This window comes from Montipora capricornis, chromosome 10 (assembly GCF_036669925.1).
Source record: "Montipora capricornis isolate CH-2021 chromosome 10, ASM3666992v2, whole genome shotgun sequence".
Taxonomy (NCBI): Eukaryota; Metazoa; Cnidaria; class Anthozoa; order Scleractinia; family Acroporidae; genus Montipora; species Montipora capricornis.
In genome coordinates, this window is record NC_090892.1 from 18,076,888 (window position 1) to 18,100,887 (window position 24,000).

Here is a 24,000-nt window from a genome sequence, read left to right on the forward strand (position 1 = left end):
CGCCCTGTATCCGGTTACGGGAGAAAGCAACTCAAAATTAGTAATAGGGATTGTTTTAAAGCATTGCAAGAAACGCTTCCGCGAAGTTTCAAGGTCAGTGTCTCTTCACTAAGGATTTGTGTAGAAAAAATTATGTCTTGCCTATTTCCATAAAATAAGAATGCCCACGACATGCCGCCATTTTGTTATTTCGCCAAGGGTTATCAGTACACCAAAGGGAATGTAACTAATTCATTGGTCCACGTTTCTGAAAAGCACCATAAATCATCGAGAGGAAAACTGCTTTTCATTTAACACAGAGTAAAACGATTCAATTGTAAGCGGCAATTTCCACTTGTTCGGTCAAATCAGTCGAAATCCGAGAGCAGCTGGGGGGATATACCTGATTGAACCATTTTCTAAACGAAAGATGATCGAAATTGAGGGTTATGCGGTTAAAAACAAGCCTGAAAAATAGAGCAGTAGGTATGAAGTCTCTCAACTGCGATGACCTTTCTTTTGCTTCATATCAACAAGTCTGGTCTGTGACTTTCACTGCGGTTAAAAAAACATGGCGACTACAAAAGGGTGTGAAGCTTTTTTTAAAATTCCAAATACCTGGACGCCAAGTGCGTGGCGTGCATACGAACATTCTATTGGCCAACTTTACAATGGATTTTCTCAAGAACCAATTAGAATATAAAAAAAGCCTCACATGCTTTATTAGCTTGTTATCTCCTGAGTGATATAGTGCAGTTTGTTAATGCAAGGCTTATTAATTCAGTGGAGCAGACAAGGTCAGTTCGCGTTTGAGCGCTTGTGCTCGCTTTCTGAAATAAAAAAACGTGAAAGATAAAGGCATTGTCAAATACTTAGCCCGAAAAGCAAGCGTTTCCAGCGGGCGAGGAGCGAACTCTTTTTTCGGCCGCGCGAGAATAGGGCAAGCGCAAAAAAAATGGAGGTGGGAGGGGAGGAAATTTTTCGCGCGGCCAAAACATTAAAAACCTTCCACGGAAACGCTTGCTACGCAGGCTGTCAAATCTTACAGTTTACTTTCTTTCCAGTGGTACATAGGGTTCCCTTGGGTTTCTTTAAAAACAACTTGAGCAAGAGCGATTTTCCCGAAAGAAAACCCCTGAAGGTCGACAGCAACCACTAAAATCAAAATGAAAACTAGTTTTTTTTTTTAGTGCGGCTTCGCTATACAGTTAAATTACGAGTTACGCGTTAATTGACCCGGGTCCAGTTGTTCAAACGATGGATAACGCTATCCGCCGGATAAATAACTATTCAATGGATAAGTCGCAGCAAAACCAATAGGCCATTTCCGAGTTCATGTCTGCCTCCTCTTCAAAGCGAGTCTAAGTGCGAAGTTTTTGTTATGAAAATTAGTTTTCATTCATATGTAAAGTAGAACTATTACAAAAACTTCGCGCTTAGACTCGCTTTGAAGAGGAGGCAGACATGAACTCCGAAATGGCCTATTGCGCTATCCCGTGGACAGCGCTACCTTTTGAACAACTGAGGCCAGGTCATGCGTTTGTGGCCTCACTTTCTAAATACAAGCAAGACAAGGCCGACCGCAGTCGAAGGCTTTCGTATAGCTTCCACCGTTATCATTACGGCAGGGGTGGGCGCTTGACCAATCCAACCAAGAACGTTGTGTTAATTTGTTCTAATACACAGTTGTGTTTAACCCATTGACTCCTGGGGGTTCTCCACTGACGAGTAAAATCGTCTGGTGTTATAGAGTTTAAAATAGCAAGTCTGGCCGGTTTAGGCCAGTTTTGGTATCAAAGGGTTAAAGAAAAATCGAAAAGGCATGCTCCTACTCATAGGCTCCTGTGAAGACATCAGTAAAAATCAGATTTTCAAGCGGTCATTATAAAACTCGGACTACGGACCGGGGCCCGGTTGTTCGACAGCCGATTAACTTAATCCAGGATTAGCGTAAACTTTTGTTTCATGTTTTCAACTTTTTGGTGAAAGGTTCTTTTGCTTATTTTTGTTTTTCAAGATCGGCATCCACTAATGTAAATTTTATCCGAATATCAGCGTTGAACAGCATTTGGAGTAGAGAAATAAACTTCTTGGTTAATTTTTAATCTGGGATTAGCGTTAATCGGCTTTTGAACAACCGGGCCCGGGTGTAAAGCACGGACCAAGGTAAGGACCGGACCTATAGAGAAAACTACCCACAAACAGCAGCGATGCGTCGAGGGAATGCAATTTTCGCGCCATAATATTACGTAGCAAGAATGCATAATGATGGATTACAGCTGTCTTTTTTGCAGACATATTCTGTTTTTCCCGCCTGGTATGTTAGCTACGCCATAATGATGAGGCCCAAAAGGCCGAAACAGCTGTCCATTTGACCGGGTGAAATGGTTGTGCGCATGCGTGATGAGTTGGCCACACCGGGTTGGTGTTAGCGTGTCACCTTGCTTTTATTATCTGTTTTTCTGCTCGTTTCAAGTGGGTTACACGTCTTTACGTAATTCGCGTTAACGACCCGACCGCGTTGCCTATGACGTTTACTGACAATTCGTGATCATCTGGCTAATCTCTTACCCAGACCTCCCACTGCCAAGGAAGACAGAGTGAGATCTGGGTGCCAGATTATAATCTAGCTAGAGTACGCAGGCGTACAACGGCGTCATCTGGAACACCTTAGAAGCCGCTGAGTTTATCGTCCGAGAATCAAGGAAGTCTCCTTCCCTTTTTCTACGGACTACCTCACGTTCGTTTTTCTTTCTCTTCGGTTGAACACTTTCTCTTTCTTGCTCGGTGAACATAACCATTACCACAGCTTAACATGTCTGGCATCATCATGCTTGATCGAATGATTGACAGCTCTTCAATTTAGTGAAGTGTGAATTATACTCAAGACTTTACACCTCGGTTCTTGGTTTTTGGATTCATTCCGAGTTTACACCGCAGTCCGCGTTTTATACCGACCAATTTTAAAGCAACAATTTTTGTTGCAATAAACGAGCCTTCCAGCGTCGTATTCATAGGGTTGCCAATCCTTCCGTCATTCCTCTTTAACTGCCCGTTTTTGACTGTGTCATATAAAAAAAGAACAACATAGATGATAGCCTCCTCCTCAGGAGGAAAGATTGCATGACGAGTCAAAAGAATGCCTGCGAAGGAGTGAGTACAAACCAATACATTCCTGATAATCTACTCCAATTTATTGCAACTAACAATTATAATTCCAGCTATACTAGTCTCTCTACAAGAGAGATTCATTAACGGAAGCGAAACGGTTTTCCTTGCAAATTTCATGTTTATTGCTATAGCTGTTGCGATGAGTTTTCTCCATCGAGTCGAAATTCTTTCAGTGCATCAACAAAGAGCGATTAAGCAATAAGCGCGCATCGCATGATATAACGTCACAGAAATCCTGTAGTTACAATCCAACAAATTCTGCGTTGCATTTGGAAAACACTATAACAAACGTCAGAGTGAATTATGGCGTATTTAATTTGCTGCCTCAGCTCCAGCAGAGAGCAAAAGTGGTAACCAACTAGCCCGATGGTTTATCCATTGACTTTGCCCCGCCAACATTGGCCCAGCTCTTTCATACAATCAGCCACAAGAACTCTTTCCAGTCGGTTCGCCATTGGCTAGTTTTTGTCACGTCAGCTTCTCGACCAATCAAAGAAAAGGCCAAATAATATGTGACCCGTTCGCGTACGTTTTCCCGACCTTAACACCGCCTTGCATAACGACTGGCTCATTCATTGCCGGAGTCTGTTGTGATTGAACAAAGTGAATGCCTCGGTTTTGTCTTTACCGCACTTGCAAAAAATACTCTTTTCCTCATAAACGCCACGATAATTATTTATAGCGAAATTAATTATCCATTGATTTCATTAACTATTTTTTGTGTAAATTATCTAACAGTGTTTTCTTTCATATTCTACATTCGACGTCACCTTAGATCCTATACAAAACGCTGGAAAAATATCTCCATGACGACTTGAAAAATGCCGATACAAAAAACGTTGAAGGCTCGCAATTCAAGAGACGTCCAAATTCGTCTTCTGTAGCACAAAAATCCTTGAGGAAAAATAAAGTGTGGACGCAATTACCAGCGGTACTGGCTAAACCTGATAATATTTCAATTACATCCAACATTAAAACCAGCGTAAAGGCACGCCTGTCTTTTTCAATCACTTGAGTTTTCTATCTTTAAAGAGAACCTCCACTTCTAAAGAATACCTTGAAACCAGAGAAAATAATGTTGCAATCAAATTTGTTGGTAAATATTTCAAACAAACCACGGGTGCCGCCATCTTGAATATTTGTGACGTGTTACGGTTGACTCAGTGTTGACTCAGTGTCGAAGAGCTTTTTGTGACGAAGGGACAATAACGCGGTTCAATTCTTCAAGACAACGGCGTCCAGGTAATTAGACGACAAAAGTAAGTGATTCTAAAATTCATTCATTTCAGATACAAGCCCTTTCTTATTACGTTATTTTTTTCCAGCAAGTTTTATCGCAAAATCATTTCCTGTGGTTCTTAGTTATCTTTATGTTGGAATAGAGGTTTCCTTCAATTAAAAATGACATAAGCTGTTATTGCATTTGCAAATCTCTCACAAATAAGAATGATTGATCACATAAGCTTACTGGGTGACAATATGTAAACAATGATTTAAGAAGCAATTGTCTAAACTTTTCACGCCCACAAACGCAAAATGACACCAACTAGAAGCAAAAACATCGCAACAGTTCCCACTTGGAGTAAGCTTACATGGAAGCTTAAATTAAAGACAAGGGGCTGTTAAAAAAGTACTGTGCTTCACTGCTTCGTGATTATAGCCATTCTTATTCTCTTAAGGATTTACAATACAGAAATCATATAAATGTACTGGATTATTCAATTAGAAAAAAAGTTGTCCATTGAGTGATAATTAACGTCTCATGCCTCACTTACAACAAAACTTGAATTTGTTAACCTAATTATCCACTTGACCTCAAAAATTAATAATCTCTTGTGCAAAAATCAATCTTTGTCACAATCTGCCTTTTCTGTCCCAAAACTCATCTTAAACGGGCTGGTCAGATTACGTGTAAAAGGCAAAAATGGCAGTCGATTGTAGAGCTACATGTACACGTATAATCTGTAATCTGTAGCTGTCACATTTTTGTTGTTGTAAAAGAGACACGAGTTAGAAGTAAGGCCTCTAGTTTCTCATCTGTGTCTGTCCCATTGTGTCTTATGCTGCTCACGTCCAAACCCCTCGTCATAGTTTCCTTTTGCCTTGAATAACTGCTTAAAATGTGGCTTGCAATAAAGGGTCCCTTGCAATGCTGCATAGTTTCCAAGTCTACAGAAAAAATTGAAAAAGTGTAAGAATTTCACAATGGATAATTATGTGGCTAGCCACATAATTATCCATAATTTATCCACATAATTATCCGTTACAGAGAAATAAAATAAAAAAGCTCAAAACTGTAATAATTACAAATTTAAAGACAGAGCTCCTAGGAAACTCCAAAGCACACGGTCTTTGTGAACGGAAGCAGATCAACTGATAATTATGTACAAGTCATTCCCACCAGCTACATAACTCCAAGAGTACACAAGCAGAAACAACTAAACTCTGAGGGGAGAAAGTAAAATACTGATTTGCTCTCACAAATGAAAAGGAGACCTGTGGAAATGTGACCTGGCATCATATTAGATATCTGAGTATAAAAACTGATGGGTTGACACAGTAAAGTCAATTTAAACAATAATATAGTCGCCCCATCAATTTTTTCCCCCAAAACATCTTTAATAAGTCACGGTCAAGTGTCAATTGTACACATATTCAACTATATCTTTCCCATCCAAATTGATGCAGAGTGTAAAATAACAGGTCTTTCAAGGTAGCGGCAAGTAGTTCCAGGAGATTAAACCGCTAACAAGAATGCTATCAATCCAAAAACAATTTTTCACTTCTCACAAAACAATGGTGTTTTTTTAGGATTACAGCATATCTACCAAAATGATCAGTGAATTTTAATGAAAGTTAAGCCCCAACATGTCAACATCTAAGTTCCCCTTACTTGTTATTATTTTGCAAGCATTAGCTTAATTTCACACTTATTTTCCTAGAATAATACTCAGATTTGAATTACATTCTCATAATGCAATGTGCCAACTTACTAATACAGACGTACTGCGGGGAGAGTTTAGATGTTAATCATACTTGGGGCTTAAGGGTGTTGGAAAAAGGAAGAACTAATAACGAATAGAGACCCTGGGAACTAATTTGTGTGTTGGTTTCCTCTTTATACATAAACAAAAAAACAAAAAAAACATGAACCATAGTATCAGATAAAAAGTGAACTAAAAATGGATTAAGAATGTCAGAACTGGCTTGAATGAAAACAAAACAAAAGCAATGTTTATGTTCAGAAAACACTAGAGACTGGTGCTGCTGAAAGATTAGAAAAAAAGCACTTGTAAATTGTGTTTCAGTGTCATACAGTAGATCATTACTGTGGAAACCAGAAAGCCCAAATTGATAATCTGTCTTAACACATTCATTGGTGTATCCATCATGGAAAAAAGGTGCACAATGCGCATGTGCCAAATAATGAAAATTGCAAAATACTGTATAATGTGTCCAGTGTATGCTGGTTGCAGTTAAACATTACTGCAAGCCTGTCTCACCTTCATAGAGAAGTTGGTGGTTTGCCCACTCTAGCTACCAAACAAAAATGTAATAGAAAATTACTTGTCAGAGTAAAAACTTAAAATGGTATGTATTCTGGTGTTTTGTGATCAAACTCAAAATGCTTTGATGGTGAGGGTTTACACTGCGTAAACTTGTTGATCTTGACTGCGTGTACAGCAACAGTATGGTTGAACACCGTCTAATCCTGCTCGACTGGATGAAGCGTGGAGAAAGCTTTCTGTGGTTGTTGACAATGCGTCACACCACAACAAAGATGTATGCAGCCATGGAGCTTTCAACTTTGAATATTCTTGGGTTAAATTATTCATTTCATTGGTTATTAATTTTAATCTCTTCAGGTAAAAGATCACTAAATCTCGTCTTGTTACATAAGAAATAACAATATATCTATACTTTTTAATTGTTATTATTATTGTTGCGAAGTTAAATGAAAAGTTTAAAATGCAGCATAGATCTTGATGGTGTGCAGCCTGATGTATCTTCACACAGAAGTTTCTTTTTGTTGACACATGTTACTGAAAAACTCATTCTTATTGCATACAGTAGACATTTGAATGTGATAAATCATATTTTTAAAACTTTTATCTTGAGCAAAATTTTACCTTTTCACAATAATCATTGCTACCATGATCATGATAATTTTCAGTCAATTAAGTCTTTTTCCAGAAGTTTGAAACCTTTAAAAAGGTTTTACAGATATAATATAAATAACTATACATGTTTAATGCGCTTCTGCTCAACGTTTAGAGTAAACACAATGGTGGCAAATGAAAGGCACTCATTGGTTCCATTCCTTGGATTTTTGCCCACATAATTATGCCTAAGTCATTACTGAAGAATAAATATTTCCTGAAGGACAGGTTGCATTCAGAGCCACCTAAAATTAGTTTTTTCCACTTTGTTCTTTTCTTGAATGTCAGCCAATAAACAGCACCTTACTAAGTGTTTGTTGCAAGTTCTGTGCCAAAAAGTAGCTTGTCATCCTACATGTATGCTATTTTCATCCTTTGGCCTAAACCAAACTAATATGAGCAAAAATGACAGGGTTTGATATGGTTTAAATTTGCTGTGATTTGACAGACTCACAATGAAAAAATATATTTATGATGGTCAGTAATTACCATGACGCAGCACAAAATAGTTACACAGGTTTAAAATACAAAAATGTGTTGACCTTTAATTGAATACAGCAATGCAATGTACATTGTACAGATGTATGTGCAATGAAAAACCATGAGCCATGAATTAGCAAATCACAAAAATGTGAACAAAAGTGCAAGCATTTACATTTGTGTGCCTTTCAATAACATGCAAACTCTAAGCTTCACACTGACAAGTGATTCTGTCATTTACCACATGTAACATCAATAATACAGTAATTTGACAGAAGCTGGTGCAAGCCTAATGTGGATCAAATTCCATTAAACGCTTGCTCCGACTTATCAAAACCACATTCAGAACACTTTTTCAAGAGAAAGAGAGAGACTGCGTATCTACATCAATATTGACCATGCCAAAGTGAAAGCATTCATTGTGACTTATTCTTCATTTTAGAGTTTGCAAGTCATTCAAAAGTGCAAAAAAATAAAAGCAAAGATGAATATTGGCAACAACAGAAAAAAACAACAACAACTTTTATCTTCTTTAATTACATGTAACTGTAACTTTTCCAGTCAACAATGCAGCAATGCAGGTAAAAAGAAATTAGATGTTGAAAATGTTGTTAGGGGTGCTGGGTTTGCACAGTGAAGAAAGCACTAGCCCTCAACTAATGTGGCCCAACTTAAAATCCCCGACTAAACCTTGTACATGTACACTGTATGTGGGCAGAAACCCATAAGGGTTGAAACGTGTAAGGGCCCCTTGTGTGCTGGGAAACAAGATTTTGAATATTCAATTTGCTAAGTACCATATTTGGAACAACAAGAGCGAGGGGTTTCCAAATATGGTCACGGTACTTAACACTGAAACATTCAACCAATCAGTTCGCACTGAATATTCGGAAGCTGTGAACGCGCGTTACACGTTTCAACCCTTATGGGTTTCTGATGTGGGTTAATTGAGTTTTTTGGTTCTCACAGCACTTTTCACGGTTAGGTTTTCTCATTTGCATTACAAGATAATCTATTGTAGCATGTATGTGAGGCAATTTCGGGCTATTTTGTAGTTTTAACCAAAATTGCCTCTCATTCATTAGATTACATTGTAATGCAAATGAGAAAAACTCACCGTGAAAAGGGCAAATTACTCTGCTTTCAGATGAATTTCTCTGAGTACTCAGCTTTTCTCATCTCACCCAAAACCAACATGCTATTTGATCTAGTCTCACAACTGAACAGGGCCCCTAGTCGAGGTCCCATGATTTATGAGTCAAATGGTCAATGAGTCAATGAGTCATGAGCCAATGATACTCAAAGTCGATATAGCAATAATTAATTTTATTGATTAAGCCTAAGCCCTCGTTTCAGTGATTAGGCCTAAGCACTAGACTGAAATCTAAGCTTTCACTTTATGGGTTAGGGTAACTGCACTAATGCATTGACTCATTGACTCATATATATGAAAATATTTGATACTCCCCCTAGCCACATCTGGATTAGTTTGAGACTTGAATAAAATGATTATTATCCTTGTTGGCAGCAAAAACTTACAACAAATAGATGAGAAATACAGAATGTTCACAATCAAACTTGAGACCTGAACCTAATAAAATTAATTATTTTTTGTCCCTCAAATAAAATCTAAGTTGCCACCATCCCTTGCTATGTAGCAATTTCTAATCATGGAAGGGAAGAATTAAGAGCTCTAGAATAAATGGGTCAATTAAAAACATAGACAAAGCTGGGGATCAGTGGCACTTTAAAGGTTTAAGATTCAACAGAAAATAATATAAATTTTACTGCTGACATTACAATAATAATAATAACAATAATAATAATAATAATAATGCATTATTATTATCATTTGTTTCTTAGAAACATTTGGCATGACAGTGAGCCCTGTAAAGTACATGTAGTAGGTAGTAAAATTACACTTTCCTTCTGTCAAAAAGTTTAAAAAATAACCAAAGAGAGACTGTTTGTTAAGCAAATGCACTCATAACTAATAAAGAACATGATTCTCTGCATTCCCAGTTGATTAATTTTATTAAAGGCAAATTTAAACCTCGTATGCAAGTTTGAAACCAGCCTTAGAACGGTTTTAAAAACAATCTTTGATAAACATTACTACAAAAAAGTACCTACCTCAGAGTTGATTTACATTCAGTGCATTTGAAGCAGGTTTTGTGGAACACTTTCTTATCAGCAGACAACTTCTCCATTGGATACACAGTCTTGTTGCACGATTCACATTTCTCTTGCTGTGGAGCTCCCCATCGACCAACCCTCTGTTTGAAAAATATTCGTACACTTTAACAAAATTAATATTTCCAAGAAGTTTTCACTTCTTGTTATTGTTCAGCATTGCCGTGACGGACTCGGCAACATCAAAATACCATAATCCCTTGACTCTCCGCTGATCTCAGAACAGTTTATACCAACCATCTGTGATAATTTCTAAGCTTCCTGAAATAACACACTCATCTAGACCTTCCATTTCAATCTAATCAGCAGACCTCTTATTGTCAACTCCAATGTGGTTGGGGCTCTTGGATGTATGACAAGGAATGTAGGCGCATAGATAATAACAAAAAGTCTAAGTATATAACAATAATACTCATTATTGTTATATACCTAGACTTTCACTCAACAAAATGAGAACTCTTGGACACATGCCCCTGATCAAATTCAAATGTATCCCGACCGGGATATAATTCCACAGTTGTTGCCCTCTCCAAATGTTTTGCTGTGATTCTTAAAGGAAAAGTCTAAATATATAACAAAGCACTTAATGTCTGGTCCCTCGGGACACCAGTTAGTTTTGTTTTCCCTCGAGTCCTGATGTTTCCCGAGACAAAAATTAGGACCCTCAGGAAAACAAAACTAAATATTTCCCTCTGGACCATACATTAAGTGTATATTATACGGAACTGAGGTATCAATGGCTGTTTTTTTTTTTGCAAGAAAACAGCTAGGAACACCACAAATTTTGAGCAGAGTACATGTATGTACTTGAAATGTGAAGTTGTCAAGAAAAAGCCCAGAGGATCCTTGGTCATTTGCCATGAATTGATCCTTTGGTGAAGAGAATCGACAAAAGAGATCATGATAATGATAATAGTGATAACAACAGCAAAAACATGGAAGCATGGAAGGCTTTTATCTCTTACTTTTACATTGCAATGGAAGTTAACAATGACAAGTGCAGCTGTGCAAAAAAACGTACACTTAGCAGAAGGTAATTACATTGGAAAGCCAGAGTGACATAATAAAATATCATTATGCTCAAACCATCCAATTTAAAAAGCTTGTGTTTATATCCAAGAAATAGATCCCATACCTCATTGCCATCACCAGACTCTTCAGCACTTACTGTCCCCTTTAGAATATTAATTTACCATTAGATAGGACAAGAATTTTACATTATTTTAGCCGGAAATAGTGCACATACAATGTATAGCAATATAATTATAACTTGAGAGCAAAGTTACAATAAGAATGCAGCTATTAAAGCAATAGATTGCCAGACAGAGACAAAAATAGCCACACAAACTACATGTACAAGGCAAGCTGTATTTTGATAACATGATTAAACAGATTAGCAGTCAGAAGGGATTAATAAATATTATATTAACTAGTACAAAATTTCAATAACATTCATCTACACCTCACAACACTTACGAGCCTGTGAACAAACTCTCTTTTGAGAGCACCGAGCAAATGGGGCAAGCTTTTTCATTTTCCAGTAATTCTTTTGCCACAAGACCCAAAAGAAAATTAAATGCTTTCCATATCCTGTAGGCAGCATGGCAAGAACATCATGCTGCAAAAGAATACCTTTTATCGCTGTTACGTAACTTGATGAACATTCTTTCAGTTGGAACTGAATGCCTGATGGTGTCAGGCATCTAATTCCTTGTCCATCACATTTACCTGAAACTTATTGCGTGCATGCCCTGGGCGGTTACTTGAAAAGCAGCTGTCACAATGTCACACTTCCAGTGAAATTCATTCCATTACTCTTATTTCCAGGGTGGAATTGAAAATTCTTCAGTCATCACAGCAAGCTCTCCCTCTCTGTCTGTCCCAATCGTCTAGCCGCTCGCTTTGCTGAGAGCTTGCCCGCAGGCTTAACACTTACATTTGTACTAGCAGAGATAACATTAAAAAATTTTTCCTTATTCCTTCAAACCTACTTGTAATTATTTAAAGCCACAATTCACAATTGGTTTTTGGCAGGGCACAAATCAATATTAAATGGGGTCCAACTTCTAGGACTTCTTGAGAGACAAAGAACAGACTGAAATTCTGTAGTTAGCAATGTATTCCAATAATAATATTATCAGCTATGATAGCAATTGTAGTTTGCTGCAGTTAATAGGAATAAGCAGTCATTAAAATTCACTCTTGGACCCACTAATTGGAAAACATACAACAAAAGCTAGGTTCTAAAAAAACTTACAGGAGATGAAGCAGGTTTATTTATCAAAACATCCTTTTTGTTGTCTTTTTCCTCAAACTTCTTTAATGCGTCTTTTGCACCTCTTGGTCGATAACCACTGGTATTTCCCGGAGTACTGTTTTTTGATTTGGCACTGTCCATTTCATCAATAATTTTTCCTTCTTGCAATGTCTTCCTGATCACCTTGAATTAAACAACAAAGAATGCTTAAGACCTGATTTAGCTGCTAAACCAGCCAGATGCTACAAATGTACAGTACATCAGTGTATAAATGTTGCATGCGACCATGCATTTTTTTAGTTTGTGTGACCAAGGAAGCTGGTTGCATTGGAAAATAGAAATGCAAAGAAGTTTGACTTGCAAGAGTGATAAAGGTGAATTGCCGTATGATTAATCATCAGGTGCACTCTTGAGACATGAAGCCATGCATTTAAAATTTTAGTTATCATCAACATTCATTGGATTTGTCACAAAACCATCAAGGGCTTGCTCATCTGATCAGTTGAAGAAGCAGATCAACCATTATTAATTTTGGATCAACATCATTCACTTTCTGTTGACAATAAATAACTGAAAATGACAAATTGACATGCTGTTTCGGTTCTCTTTAAACTATACCATTTTCTTGTAAATAGGTAGCATGTAAATCAAACAACAAACCTGTGTCTCTTTTTCGTTATTTTCATCTGAAAATTTCCTGCATTTTTGTTCTTCCGCCTTCTCCTCTGAATTCTTTGATCTTCTCACCCGTGAGGATGTAATGTTATTTTGCTCTTCCTCTGCTTTCCCTTCAAATCTTGCCTTTACAGTTGATGTGTATTTCGATGTATCCTCACTTGAGGACTGTCTTGATTGTGATGAATGATCATCTTCAGAAGTAGATCCTTGTTTCATCAAAGTTTCCTTGCTGTTTCTTCGCCTCTCAGCCCTTTCCCTTCTTTGCTGCCTCTTGATGGCTAGTGCATCTTCTTCGACCTCTTGGTCTGCCTCTGCTGCTTTGTTGTCATCCATGCTGGTCACACCTTGGTGTGCTGCTCTTCTTTCATTAATTGAAGACTGAAATTCTTCCACCTTGAGGTTGGTATTGGTATCATCAGCTACAACATTCTCATCCGGTTTGTGGCCACGTCTAGCCCTTCTTTCAGCTCTCTTAGCTGCTAAAGATGTTCTACTGCCTGATGTCCCATCTTCAGAATCCTCAATCTTTTCACTTGCTTTATCCTCAGCTGTGGCAGCTGCACTCCCCCTCCTCCTCTCACGCCTTGCTGCCCTTCTCGCTGCTAAGTCGTCTTTCTTGTCTCCGTCTTCTTCTTTCAACATCACCTTTTCCTCTTCTTGTACTTTTGCTTTCTGCTCCTCTGATACGGATTGCTCAGTTGCTTTACTCTCCTGTTCACTGGCTTTTCCAACTTGTATGCTCTCTGAATCTTTGTTCTTCAATGATGGATCACTTTTCAATGCTAAAAACAGAAACAAATTAATTAAAATAACCTTGACAGCCAGTGGTGAGGGAGGTAAAGGAAAAAGTGAATCTGGGTCCTGAAAAAAAATGGACTATCCAGTAGAAACCTGGTTAATATTGTCCTCTCTCTTTCTCTTAGAGTCATTTGTATGGTGCCCCTTCAGTAACTGCTGGAACAAATAGAACTCTGTAGATAAGGAACAGCATTTTTTTCCTATAATGATGCTTGTAATCTCACAATCTGATTGTCAAATTTGCTGTTGTTAGCAAGATTCAAGACAATAATGCTTGCATCATACTTATGTCAATGTGTTACAGTATTGTCAAAGCCAACGAGGAATGCTCATTTTGGGAAATACACATAAATCTATCATATTGCAAGAAGGTTAAAGACAATGCTTGCTCTTTCTGTTTCATGATCTTGGTCACACTTTGAATTAAATTCCGCTTCCTTTGGCGATAAATATTATGGTACAAAATATTTATTGAATGTGGTTCAGAGTTGTCTGTACTCTTATTGACAATGATTTTCATCATCACTGACAGTAGTCAAATTTATTGTCGACTCACAAGGTGCAGCCAAGTGAGTCTACAACATTTTGACCACTGTGTGATGATGAATGTTGTTGCCGATAAGGATATAGACAATGCTGAACCAGTGCCTTTTTAAAATGAAACTGAGCATTAATGTGTAAGCACTCATCTGGCTTTAAGTAACCCTCTGGCTCCTAAAAATGACACTTCTCACACACCGCTGGGAGCCATGCCAAGCCGAACAACACAGCCTGACCTTTATTCACAAAAGAACATAATTGTCTTACAATGACATAAAAAAGTGCCTAGAAAATAAGATCACCTCAACTGAAACATTCTACAAGTACTTCATGGGTGGGTGGGGTATGTCAGGCAATGGCGGATGGCAAAACAAAAACTGAAACTTTAAATGTACATGAGCCATGTGACCTGAAATCCCCCGCAGACCTGTACCCAGACTCCCAGCCGTGTGAGAAAAAAACGTTTCCAAGGGTAACTTTTCCGGGTTTGACGTCATTTAACTGGTAACAGTCGCCAGTTTGAATTTAACCGTTACCATTTTGTAGATTTTGGCAGGCTCATTGCTCCCTCGTGACATCAAGGCCCTAAAAGTTACTCTTGGAAATGAAGGAAGTTGCCCCTGACAACATACTAACTTTAATGCTGAAACTTTGTCAACAAACTTCCCTAGTGTCCTACTCAACTGAGAATCGCAGTATGATCTCAGATCACACAGATACAGCCCACTTTCAGCCAGTTTGGATTAACATAATTTTTACCAAATTGAAGTTCTGCGAAAAGTTTATGACTTTCTATAAATTTTAGACACATAAAGGAAAAAATAGCACTGAAAATTCACCTTCATTGCGTGGCATGATTTATGCATATGGCGGGAATGTTCACTGTCACGAGACTATTACAAGCCAAAAGTAATCCATCATAGGTCATTTGATAGCATACATGTATATCTTTATTTACCCTCGGATTTTACATAATCCATTGTCGGATCGCACATAATCCATTTTCCGGTTTAAATAAAGAAATGCAAAATCTGCTTTTGGATACAAGAATCCGGATTTGGATTTTCCCAAAGAAACACACCCAAAAGCTCTCATAGACACTTGATATCAGAGTTACATGCTTAACAAGATGCCTTAACTCACCTTTTTCTGCCTCTTTCTGTTTTTGCCTAAGTGCTCTTCTTGCTCGATAATCCATTGGTACGTCACCAGAACCAATGGCATTTAAGTCTTGCTTGGGTTTCTCTTCAACCTTGATGGTACAGGGTGCATCCTCCTTTGGATTTTCAAAAACCTCTTCTGGCATACTTGACTGCACTGTCTCTGATGAAACAACATTTATTTCATTCACTGCAAAAACGTCAGTTTTAGTTTCCTTTTCTTCCTCCTCAGGTTCGATGTCGTTTTTGTCACCAATGACTTTGCTGTCATCATTATAGTCATCAACAAGATCTTCATTTTTCTCTATTTTTGTGGATTCATCTAGTTTATCATGTACTTCTTCATCTTCTTTTCTTACCTCTTCTTTTTCTTCTTTTGCTTCAGAATCAACTTTTGCCTCCTGAGTTGCTTCTTCTGTGTTTTCCTTGGATTTCGACGAAGACCTCCTTTTCTTTTTCTTCTTTGAGAGCTCATCTCCATGCTTCTCTTTTTTGCTCTTTTTCTTTTTACCATCATCTTCTTTGACACCTGATTCAAACGTAGATCTCCTGGATTTTGCCACTCCTAGTGCCGCAATTTCAATGTCGTCACCTCGCTCTTTCACAAACTGTTCATTTTGCTTCTCTTCGAAGGAAGAAACTGTTTGAGATAATAAACCTTTCTCACGCCCTGCTTCTTGAAGCCTGGACTTGTCAGATGTCTGCACCTCTAAGTCTTTGGCTGCCTTCTCCTCAAATGACAATTTATGCGATTGCGCCCTTCCCAAGATAGCTTCTTCTTCTTCAAGAAGCAATTTCTTTTCAGATGTTTTGGTCCTCGCTGCATCAGCAACTTTTTCATCAAAATACTCTTTGTGAGACAATGCCTTCCCAGAAAGGCCATCAAGTTCATCAGCTCTTTGTTGAGCTGTTTTCACTCTTGAGGCTTCCTCAGCAAACTGCTCAAACTTTTGCTTGTGAGACTTGGCTCGGCCACTCAAGTCTCCCTTTTCTTCATCTGCTGGCACAAACCCCTCCTTTTGTTGACCATTATCTCGTGCTCCAAAATTCTCGAACATTGCCCTTCGAGAGGAAGCTTTGCCAGAAAACACTTCTTCATCCAAGTGCTTCTTGCCTGACGTCTTCACCTGTGACTCTTCTTCAATTTTTTGCTGAAAAATGTTGCGGTGAGCTTTTGCTCGGCCTGAAAGATTTACATTTTCAAGAATTCTTCGTTCCACTTTAGGTGACTTTCCCTGGCTTTCATTTGCAATTTTTTCAAACAAATCACGCTTAGACCGTGCCTTCCCAGAGATGTCAACCTCGCCATCCTGCTCACTAAATATTTTCCTTTGAAGAGAAGGAGACACTTGTGCACTTATCTTAGCTTTTTCTTCAAACAACTGCTTGTGAGACTTTGCACGGCCTGACAAATCAATGTCTCCACTCTCTATTTTAATCTTTGGGGTGATAGTTCTGTCTGTCTCAACTGCAGCTTTTTCAAATGTACTACGGTGAGATCTGGTAGCAGTGAACAGTTCCTTTTCATTCTCTGATGGTTTGAGTCTGGTTGTGCGAGTTAAGCTTGCTTCTTCTGCCTTCTTTTCAAACAGTGATTTGCTTGAGGCTGTGTATCCTTGTGGCGGGCGTTGATCAGAGGGAAGTTTCCCAACAGCTTTGACCCTGGAGTTAAGATAAATACAAGTATACAATGACATATTACTATTATTCAAATAGTGAAAACTTCAAATGAACAACAAAGACCTTCATTAAAATGAAAGGAGCTTTGTCATTAGTGTTTTCATAACTTTTGAAAGTAGAAGTTGCATTGCGGTAAGTACCGGTAGCAGCTGCTATTTCCAAAAATAACCTGGTATAGGAGAGTAATTTTTTGACTTTGCAGAAACAGTGGTCAACCTCAAGAGTTGGGAGATTGTGATCTTTATGCTGAATTTGCACATTTCTTGTCAAACTTTACAACACTTGAAAGATAAAAAAAAACAAACTAACAAAAACAAAAATCCGGTTTCTTGCAATCATTTTGACACAGACGTATCCTTTGTTTTGCAAGTAAACACACAAGGTAACTTAACTTAATCACAGAGCCCGCTGAATTTGACGACACTTTCAATTTTGCAATTTACTTGTGCAGCCAAAAGTACAATAGAAAAATTGCACATAGCAAAAATCTCCCAAAATGTTTTTCGCCGATGGTAATTATGCATCTTGATCAACATTAGTTGGGATAAATAAATAAAAATGAGGTCTTCTGCTGCACTATATACTTCCAACGTGAATAGACTAAGGCAATTGTGTGACCATTTTAGTGATGTGTATATATCAGCCATTCAGATTGGCTAATCTGAACAAAGGGCATGTTTGTGTTACACCAATAGGCAACTCTTTAAGAATGAGATTTGTACCAAGTCCCTGACATGCAAAATAAGTCCTTGAACTTTGAATGTTTACGAAATCAAAGGTGACAAAGGTTTTTTAGCCTTTTTCCAAGGTAAATCATCTTAAAAATGGCGTATTTATGCAGGAATTCCCAAGAAACTTGTTGATTTGTTTTATTCTATGAATGTTATGCGTTCGTTTGTGAATTATGCGATTTTTCATGAATTGTGCGATCGGATGTGATTGGAGGTCGATTGTTTGCGAAATCGCACCGTCACGTAATATCAGAAGGCCTGTCTAGACCGCTTTTCAGCTGTTTGAATACGGAATGTGTTGAGTTATACAGAGTTTGCTCCATTAGAAACCGCTGTCTACCTGTAATCTGAGCCATTTTACTTCGCTGCTTTCTCAACATGCAATCAACTTTTGCAAGCAGATTTAGGCGATGTTGTGCCAAATTTTTTAATGTTCAAAAGTTTCATGTTTATTTTCCTGCAAACCCTTTCTTGGATACCGGTACTTGGCTCTTTTGAGAAAGTTTCATTTATTTTACCCAAGGGATTCAAGTAGTTAAATTCCCAACACAATGCGGTTGATAAGTATGCTTAGCTAGTTGTTTCAAATTGTTTCTCCATCTTTTCTTTAAAATTGGGTTGTCATAACAGTGATGAGTAGTGGCAAGATCACTTGCCTTCAAGTAATGTGGCCCGGATTTGATTACCACACTCAGTATCATCTGGGGTGTTAGTAAATGTTTGATTGGCTACTAGAAATACAGTTTCCAGGTGACAGTGCAGCAAAGAGATAATTCAGTGAAAAAAAACAAAGGTAACAATTAAACCAATTTGATTGGTTAATGATCAAAGAAAGGCTTGGATAACCAATCAAAGGATTACCATAATTACCATAATCTTGTCTTGCAATTTTTTCATGTATGATTATATGAAATAATATTATTATGATTATTTTTCATTAGAGGGCCACTAGTTTTTCAGTGATTACTGTTGTGTGTTACCCTTTATAAATAAAGTTTATTATTATTATTATTATTATTATTATTATTATTATTATTATTATTATTAATAAGCAATCAGATGATTTTCTCAAGCAATTTGGAATAAATAAGCACTCATAAATTTTTCAAAGGCTACAATAACAAAAATTATTTTGTTCATTTTTAAAAAATTTGACTCCATCGTGCTTATTAATTTTTATCTGAAATTGCACTCAAAATCATGTGATTACCTATCATTATTATTATTATTATCATCATCATCATCATCATTACGGTTATTCCTCTTTAACACAGGGCTAACCCTGGAGAAAAGTTTCCAATCAATAATATTATTCTCAACCCAAGACTTCAGACCTGAGTGTAACCAACACCTTTCAAAGTATACTGTTATGCTATTATTATGAAAAATTCTATCATGAGAAAATAATGGCTTTCTCAACTACTATCTTTTTCCAGCATCTGAAGAGTAACAGTAATTCATACAGTATATCACCCAACTAGTGGACTAATGCAAATCCTGCATTTTAATTAGCTTTGCTACCAGAAGACTATTACCGATTTTTACCGTCAAAAGCAGCGAAAAGCATGACACTTTCTTTTGTTTTATTCCCAAATAAATATTTCTTCAACTTCCATTTGCTAACTTTATTATTGCCTTTTCTGTCCGACTAGTTGGTTGATACTAAAACAATAATTAAAGTAGTCCCTTCACCCTCAAGTTAAGGGCCACGGGTCAATTTCACCTCATGGGCAAAGGCATAGTTCTGCTCTCTGCTTACACATCCAAATGTGTCACAAAATCTTGATCTGGTTTTTACATGTTTACATTAATACTACTTATACCCTCAGATTATACAAGTTTTCTAAAGTTAGTTTGCGCCAAGTCTAAACAGTCAACTTCATCTTCTTAAAAATATTCTTGCTGTTTTCATTTTCAAAGGATTTGTACGTGTAATCTTGTACGCTAATCTGAACTTGTGGCAGCATATTGATGTCTTCAATCGACACATTTAGTTTAGCCTTGCAAATGTTGTATGCCTGGCTTTATCTGTTATCAAAAACGTTGTCTAAACAATTTGAGTTTCAAAATGTTTTCTTACAAGTTAATCTCTTGGATTTTGGATCAACAGTCTTTTAATGTCTTCACATTCCACAATGCCCTTTTGGCTACATTACATAAACCAAGTTCTACAAAAAATTGTCCTGCAGTGGATCCGGAATTCGTAAAAAAAAGTGCCACAATGAACCCTGTGACTTTAAATTAGCAATTAAAAGCCCCCAGTTGATAGTAGCAGCTTTGTATCTTAAATATTTAAAGCAACTTAACATTAACCATTACCCATCAAGGAAGTGAATTTCTGGAATGCAATTTAGCTTTAAATTTGTCAGCCATCAATTTTGATAGACGTAAGGGACTTGTGGATTCTTTCTGTTTTTGTTTGGGAAATCAGTTTCTTACGTATTTGAGCAAATCGCTTGATCTTTCCCGGATTACCATAAAAATCGAAACTTTGATTTATTGCTTGGGGTCGAGAGAGGTATTGAGTTCAGCCAAGCAATGAATAATAAAAACTAAGCTTTCATTTAACTTTATTCGTATAAGCTAAGAACTGAATACATCAAGACAGCTCGACATTCCGCACATTCGGGTGAAAAACTCAGTGTTAAAAGCACGTTTTTTTATCGCCAAAAAGCTTAGAAATCAAGAGAGAAGTTATTTTATTTCCTCTATATGAAAATCGATAAAAACGCGTGATCACAGTTTAACAAAAATTGATCAGTGTGCATTGCGAAGGTGTTACCCTATTGGAAAGCAATTAATAATCAAAACAAAGCTCTTGTGCTGATAAAGACTACACAAAGTTCCCAGAATAAATGTTTGAAATCAGCGTTAAGAACGATCTTATCCATCTGCTAAATCGAGTATTACTCAATCCCGCCGGCAAGATGACCGGCACATGTCGAGCAACGATCATTCCATTGCATAAAAAGGGACTTCGAGGTTTGAGCCAACACAAGGAAAAGATGGGACAATTTTTTAATAGATATTTCTTAAACTAACCTTTCCCGTTCGGCTTCCAGCTCGGAATCTTCATCGGTCGAATACGATTCATCCGATCCTGTCTCGCTGTCGTCCTCAGTATCCTGGCTGTCGTTTTCGCTGTCTTCCTCCTCAGAACCGCCTGTATCACCGTCGTTTTCGCCTCCATCAACACTCGTCTCGCTATTCTCACAAACAGATTTATTGTTCTCGGCACCACTGACCTTCTCGTCCGTGATCAACGCGGTTTCTCCGTTCTCGACGTTGGATTTCAACATTGATTCTTCATTACCCGAGATCTCGTCTCGTTCATCGCCACTTGAGGTAATATCGTCCGACATAACTAAAGAAACACTTTTTTTCAATAAACAGAGATGTACTAAGAGAACAGAGCGATTCAGCCAACAACCTGTGCAACACAAACTTTTCAAACGCCCCTGTCACACAAAATCCGCAATATTTATGCAGGCCAGCTATTACGAGACCTTGTGGAGGGCAGATAAACAATAGAACAACCAATCACAGGCGTTTGACGATGAAATGAACCACTGCCGCTGATCTCTCCAAATTTGGCAAATCTGCTCTGGGCTAACTCTTCGTTACATGCAAAAAATGTGCTATAACTTATGCTAAAAAGGAACGCACTCTGAAAGGTTACTATAAAAATATTGGCAATTTTTGACAACAAGCAACTGTGGCATAGCTCCAAGACAAACACAGCTTGTCGTCATGGGAATTTGAAAAGGTTAACATTCAAAGAGATTCTTCGGCTTTTAATTATCAGCCCATTTGAAACTTATGTCAAAATACGTATTTTGAAAGAACATGATATTGTGATGCGAACATTAAACAACGCCGATTTTTGGAGAAAGTCTTCCAGGCAGGAGGGTGAAATGTATACTGTGTTTTTCTGAATACAACCAGACAAAAAAAGCTTAAATTGAAGACACAAGCCATTTTATTAAAAAATAATATTATTGATTAAAAATAATACAGACTATCTTGTTTTCTAATTTCGATTTGTGGGCCACTAATGGAAGACATCCGTTTCAGATAACTTGGCGTTTCCGGCCGTTGCGTGACCAATCCCCTCACTGAAATACCGTCACGTTATTTTTGTGATATTCTTTCGTTTGATCCACCAGCCTTTCCAATCTCTGTCTTCTCTCAAATGAGTGCAAGCTTTTGCTTTCGTCACTAGTCTCTTTGCTTATGCAAATACATTCACATCATGCAGGCCAGATGCTTTTTTTTAAAAGAATTTTCTTCGTTCTTGGGAGTGGTTGATAAATATATCCGGCGTAAGCAAGCTAAGACATGATATTTTAAATCGGAAAGGCGAAAAAGGCCGGATTCGAATATTAATGTGACACATGGTTCTAGTCACGTGGTTTAATAGGCAAAATCGGCACTGCATCCAGCGGGTTGTAGGCAGAGCTACGGCACGTTGTATCCGCCGGAACTGAAGTATTTTAAAAAATTCTTTCTTGTTTGAAATCTTAAAACTTCAAATTTTTTTTCAATTCAACCACCTCTTGTAAGCCAAGCCAAGTAGTTGTCAACTTTCCATGTTGAGAATCTGTTCATTTGAATTCATTTGAATTATCGCTTTGACCATAGTTAGTAGACTTTGACACATGGGCCTAACAATTAAACAACGCCATTTGTAAATGAAGGGTCTTTACTTATCTAATCTTCACCTCGGGCAAGCAACTGCAGCAAAATGAAACATTAATGGACAAATTAATAATGTAATCTTTTGCAAGGCGTTTCATATTTGCTGAAGGCCAGTGATTCAGTTGAATATTCTTGACGTCAAAGCAGGGGCGTAGCGTCCATATACGCACGTACGCCCGTGCGTACATCTCAAGTCCGGGAATCCTTATTCCATGAAATTAATTGGCATTAATTTTTTTAAGTCATTATAAAATCGGGCCAGGCTTTTTCATATTTCGAATTAACTGGTGTCTCTCTGTGTGAGCATTTCCAGTATCTTTTCATTAGCTCATCATACAGGCCTTGCCAAACGGATCCAGCATCATCCAACATTGTTGCCGGACGCTGTTGAAAGTGTCGAACGACAACGAGGTTGCCAGATGAAATCTACCTAAGATCCGTAGAAAACGAACTCTCGCCCTGTTGGCGTTTTCAAGTTCCTTTTAAAATTATCAACAGAGTCACTCTCTCTGATAGCCAGAGGACGGCTGTTCCAGAATCAGAATCTGGGAACCGTGGCTGCAACAGCAAATGCGCGGTCTCGAGCGGTCTTGCACCATGCGCTTGCAGGTGTGAGGAAATTCCTTGTGAAGACCCAGGAAGTCAGTGCGTAGGGGGTAGCGTCCCGGGGTCTTGACTTGCAAAAGGTCCTGCAAATACATTGGCGCCATGCCCCTTAGAGCAAGAAGGGCTATCTGTTCGAAGAGAGAATGCATGCTCAAGCTTTCGTCGCTTAGATATTCAAGACTTGGCTCGTTCACCATTCCGAAGAAGCTTTAACTGATGTGGTAACGCGCGAAACAGATGCAATGAATAGACCATCACCATGGATACCGATAGCCGCAGCGCAAGCGCGCGTGCAACATTGTTCTATGTGATGGCCAAACAAATGCCACACTGTTGTTCACTCCTTGTAACAAAAGAAACGTTGAATGATCATGGTTGAAGACGATCTTTGATGCAACATGGTGGCCAAACGAGTGCAACATGTTGGATTCGACAACGTTGGATGATGTTGTACCAACATGTTGGACTCTTTCAGCCAGGCCCTAACGGCAAGAAAAAACGTAGTAGTGGACGAAAGCAAAAAAAAAAACTCTACCCTTAGAGACCCCCACACAGTGTCAGTCTTATCACCAGTCCCCCAGTTCCCGGTTATTTTTAAAAGAAATATGACTATGACTATGATGATGATGATGATGACATTATAACAGAATTTGCGACGTCTTGCCCTCTGCTTGTATTGTAAACCCTCTGTTCGTGTTGTAGCTTGCTGCAGTGAAAACTCGACAGATAGGTAAAATAAACAACTAACTACTGCATTTTCCTTCGCATTTATTTATTGAAATGTCCTTCGAAAATAGTCGGAAATGGCATTTCCGAGACCCTGTGGGTACACCTTCAAAATCTCACGCTACGCTCCTGCAACACATCGT

At 38.1% G+C, this 24,000-nt stretch overlaps 1 protein-coding gene across 3 annotated transcripts; it reads right to left on the reverse strand.

Moving 5' to 3' along the window:
- Positions 1-3,151: 3,151 nt before the first annotated feature.
- LOC138022178 (caldesmon-like) lies at positions 3,152-21,516 on the reverse strand. 3 transcript variants are annotated; one of them, XM_068869210.1, is made up of 7 exons: positions 20,870-21,516; positions 15,400-17,078; positions 12,901-13,700; positions 12,241-12,423; positions 11,119-11,157; positions 9,924-10,066; positions 3,152-5,319 (listed from the first exon to the last, which is right to left on the reverse strand). In XM_068869210.1, the coding sequence occupies exons 1-7, from the start codon at positions 21,187-21,189 to the stop codon at positions 5,184-5,186; spliced, it is 3,300 nt and encodes a 1,099-aa protein (XP_068725311.1). In that variant the 5' UTR covers positions 21,190-21,516; the 3' UTR covers positions 3,152-5,183. The 3 variants fall into 3 exon arrangements, with proteins under 3 accessions (XP_068725311.1, XP_068725312.1, XP_068725313.1); XM_068869212.1 differs by lacking the exon at positions 3,152-5,319 and adding an exon at positions 6,661-6,687; XM_068869211.1 differs by lacking the exon at positions 11,119-11,157.
- Positions 21,517-24,000: the final 2,484 nt, after the last annotated feature.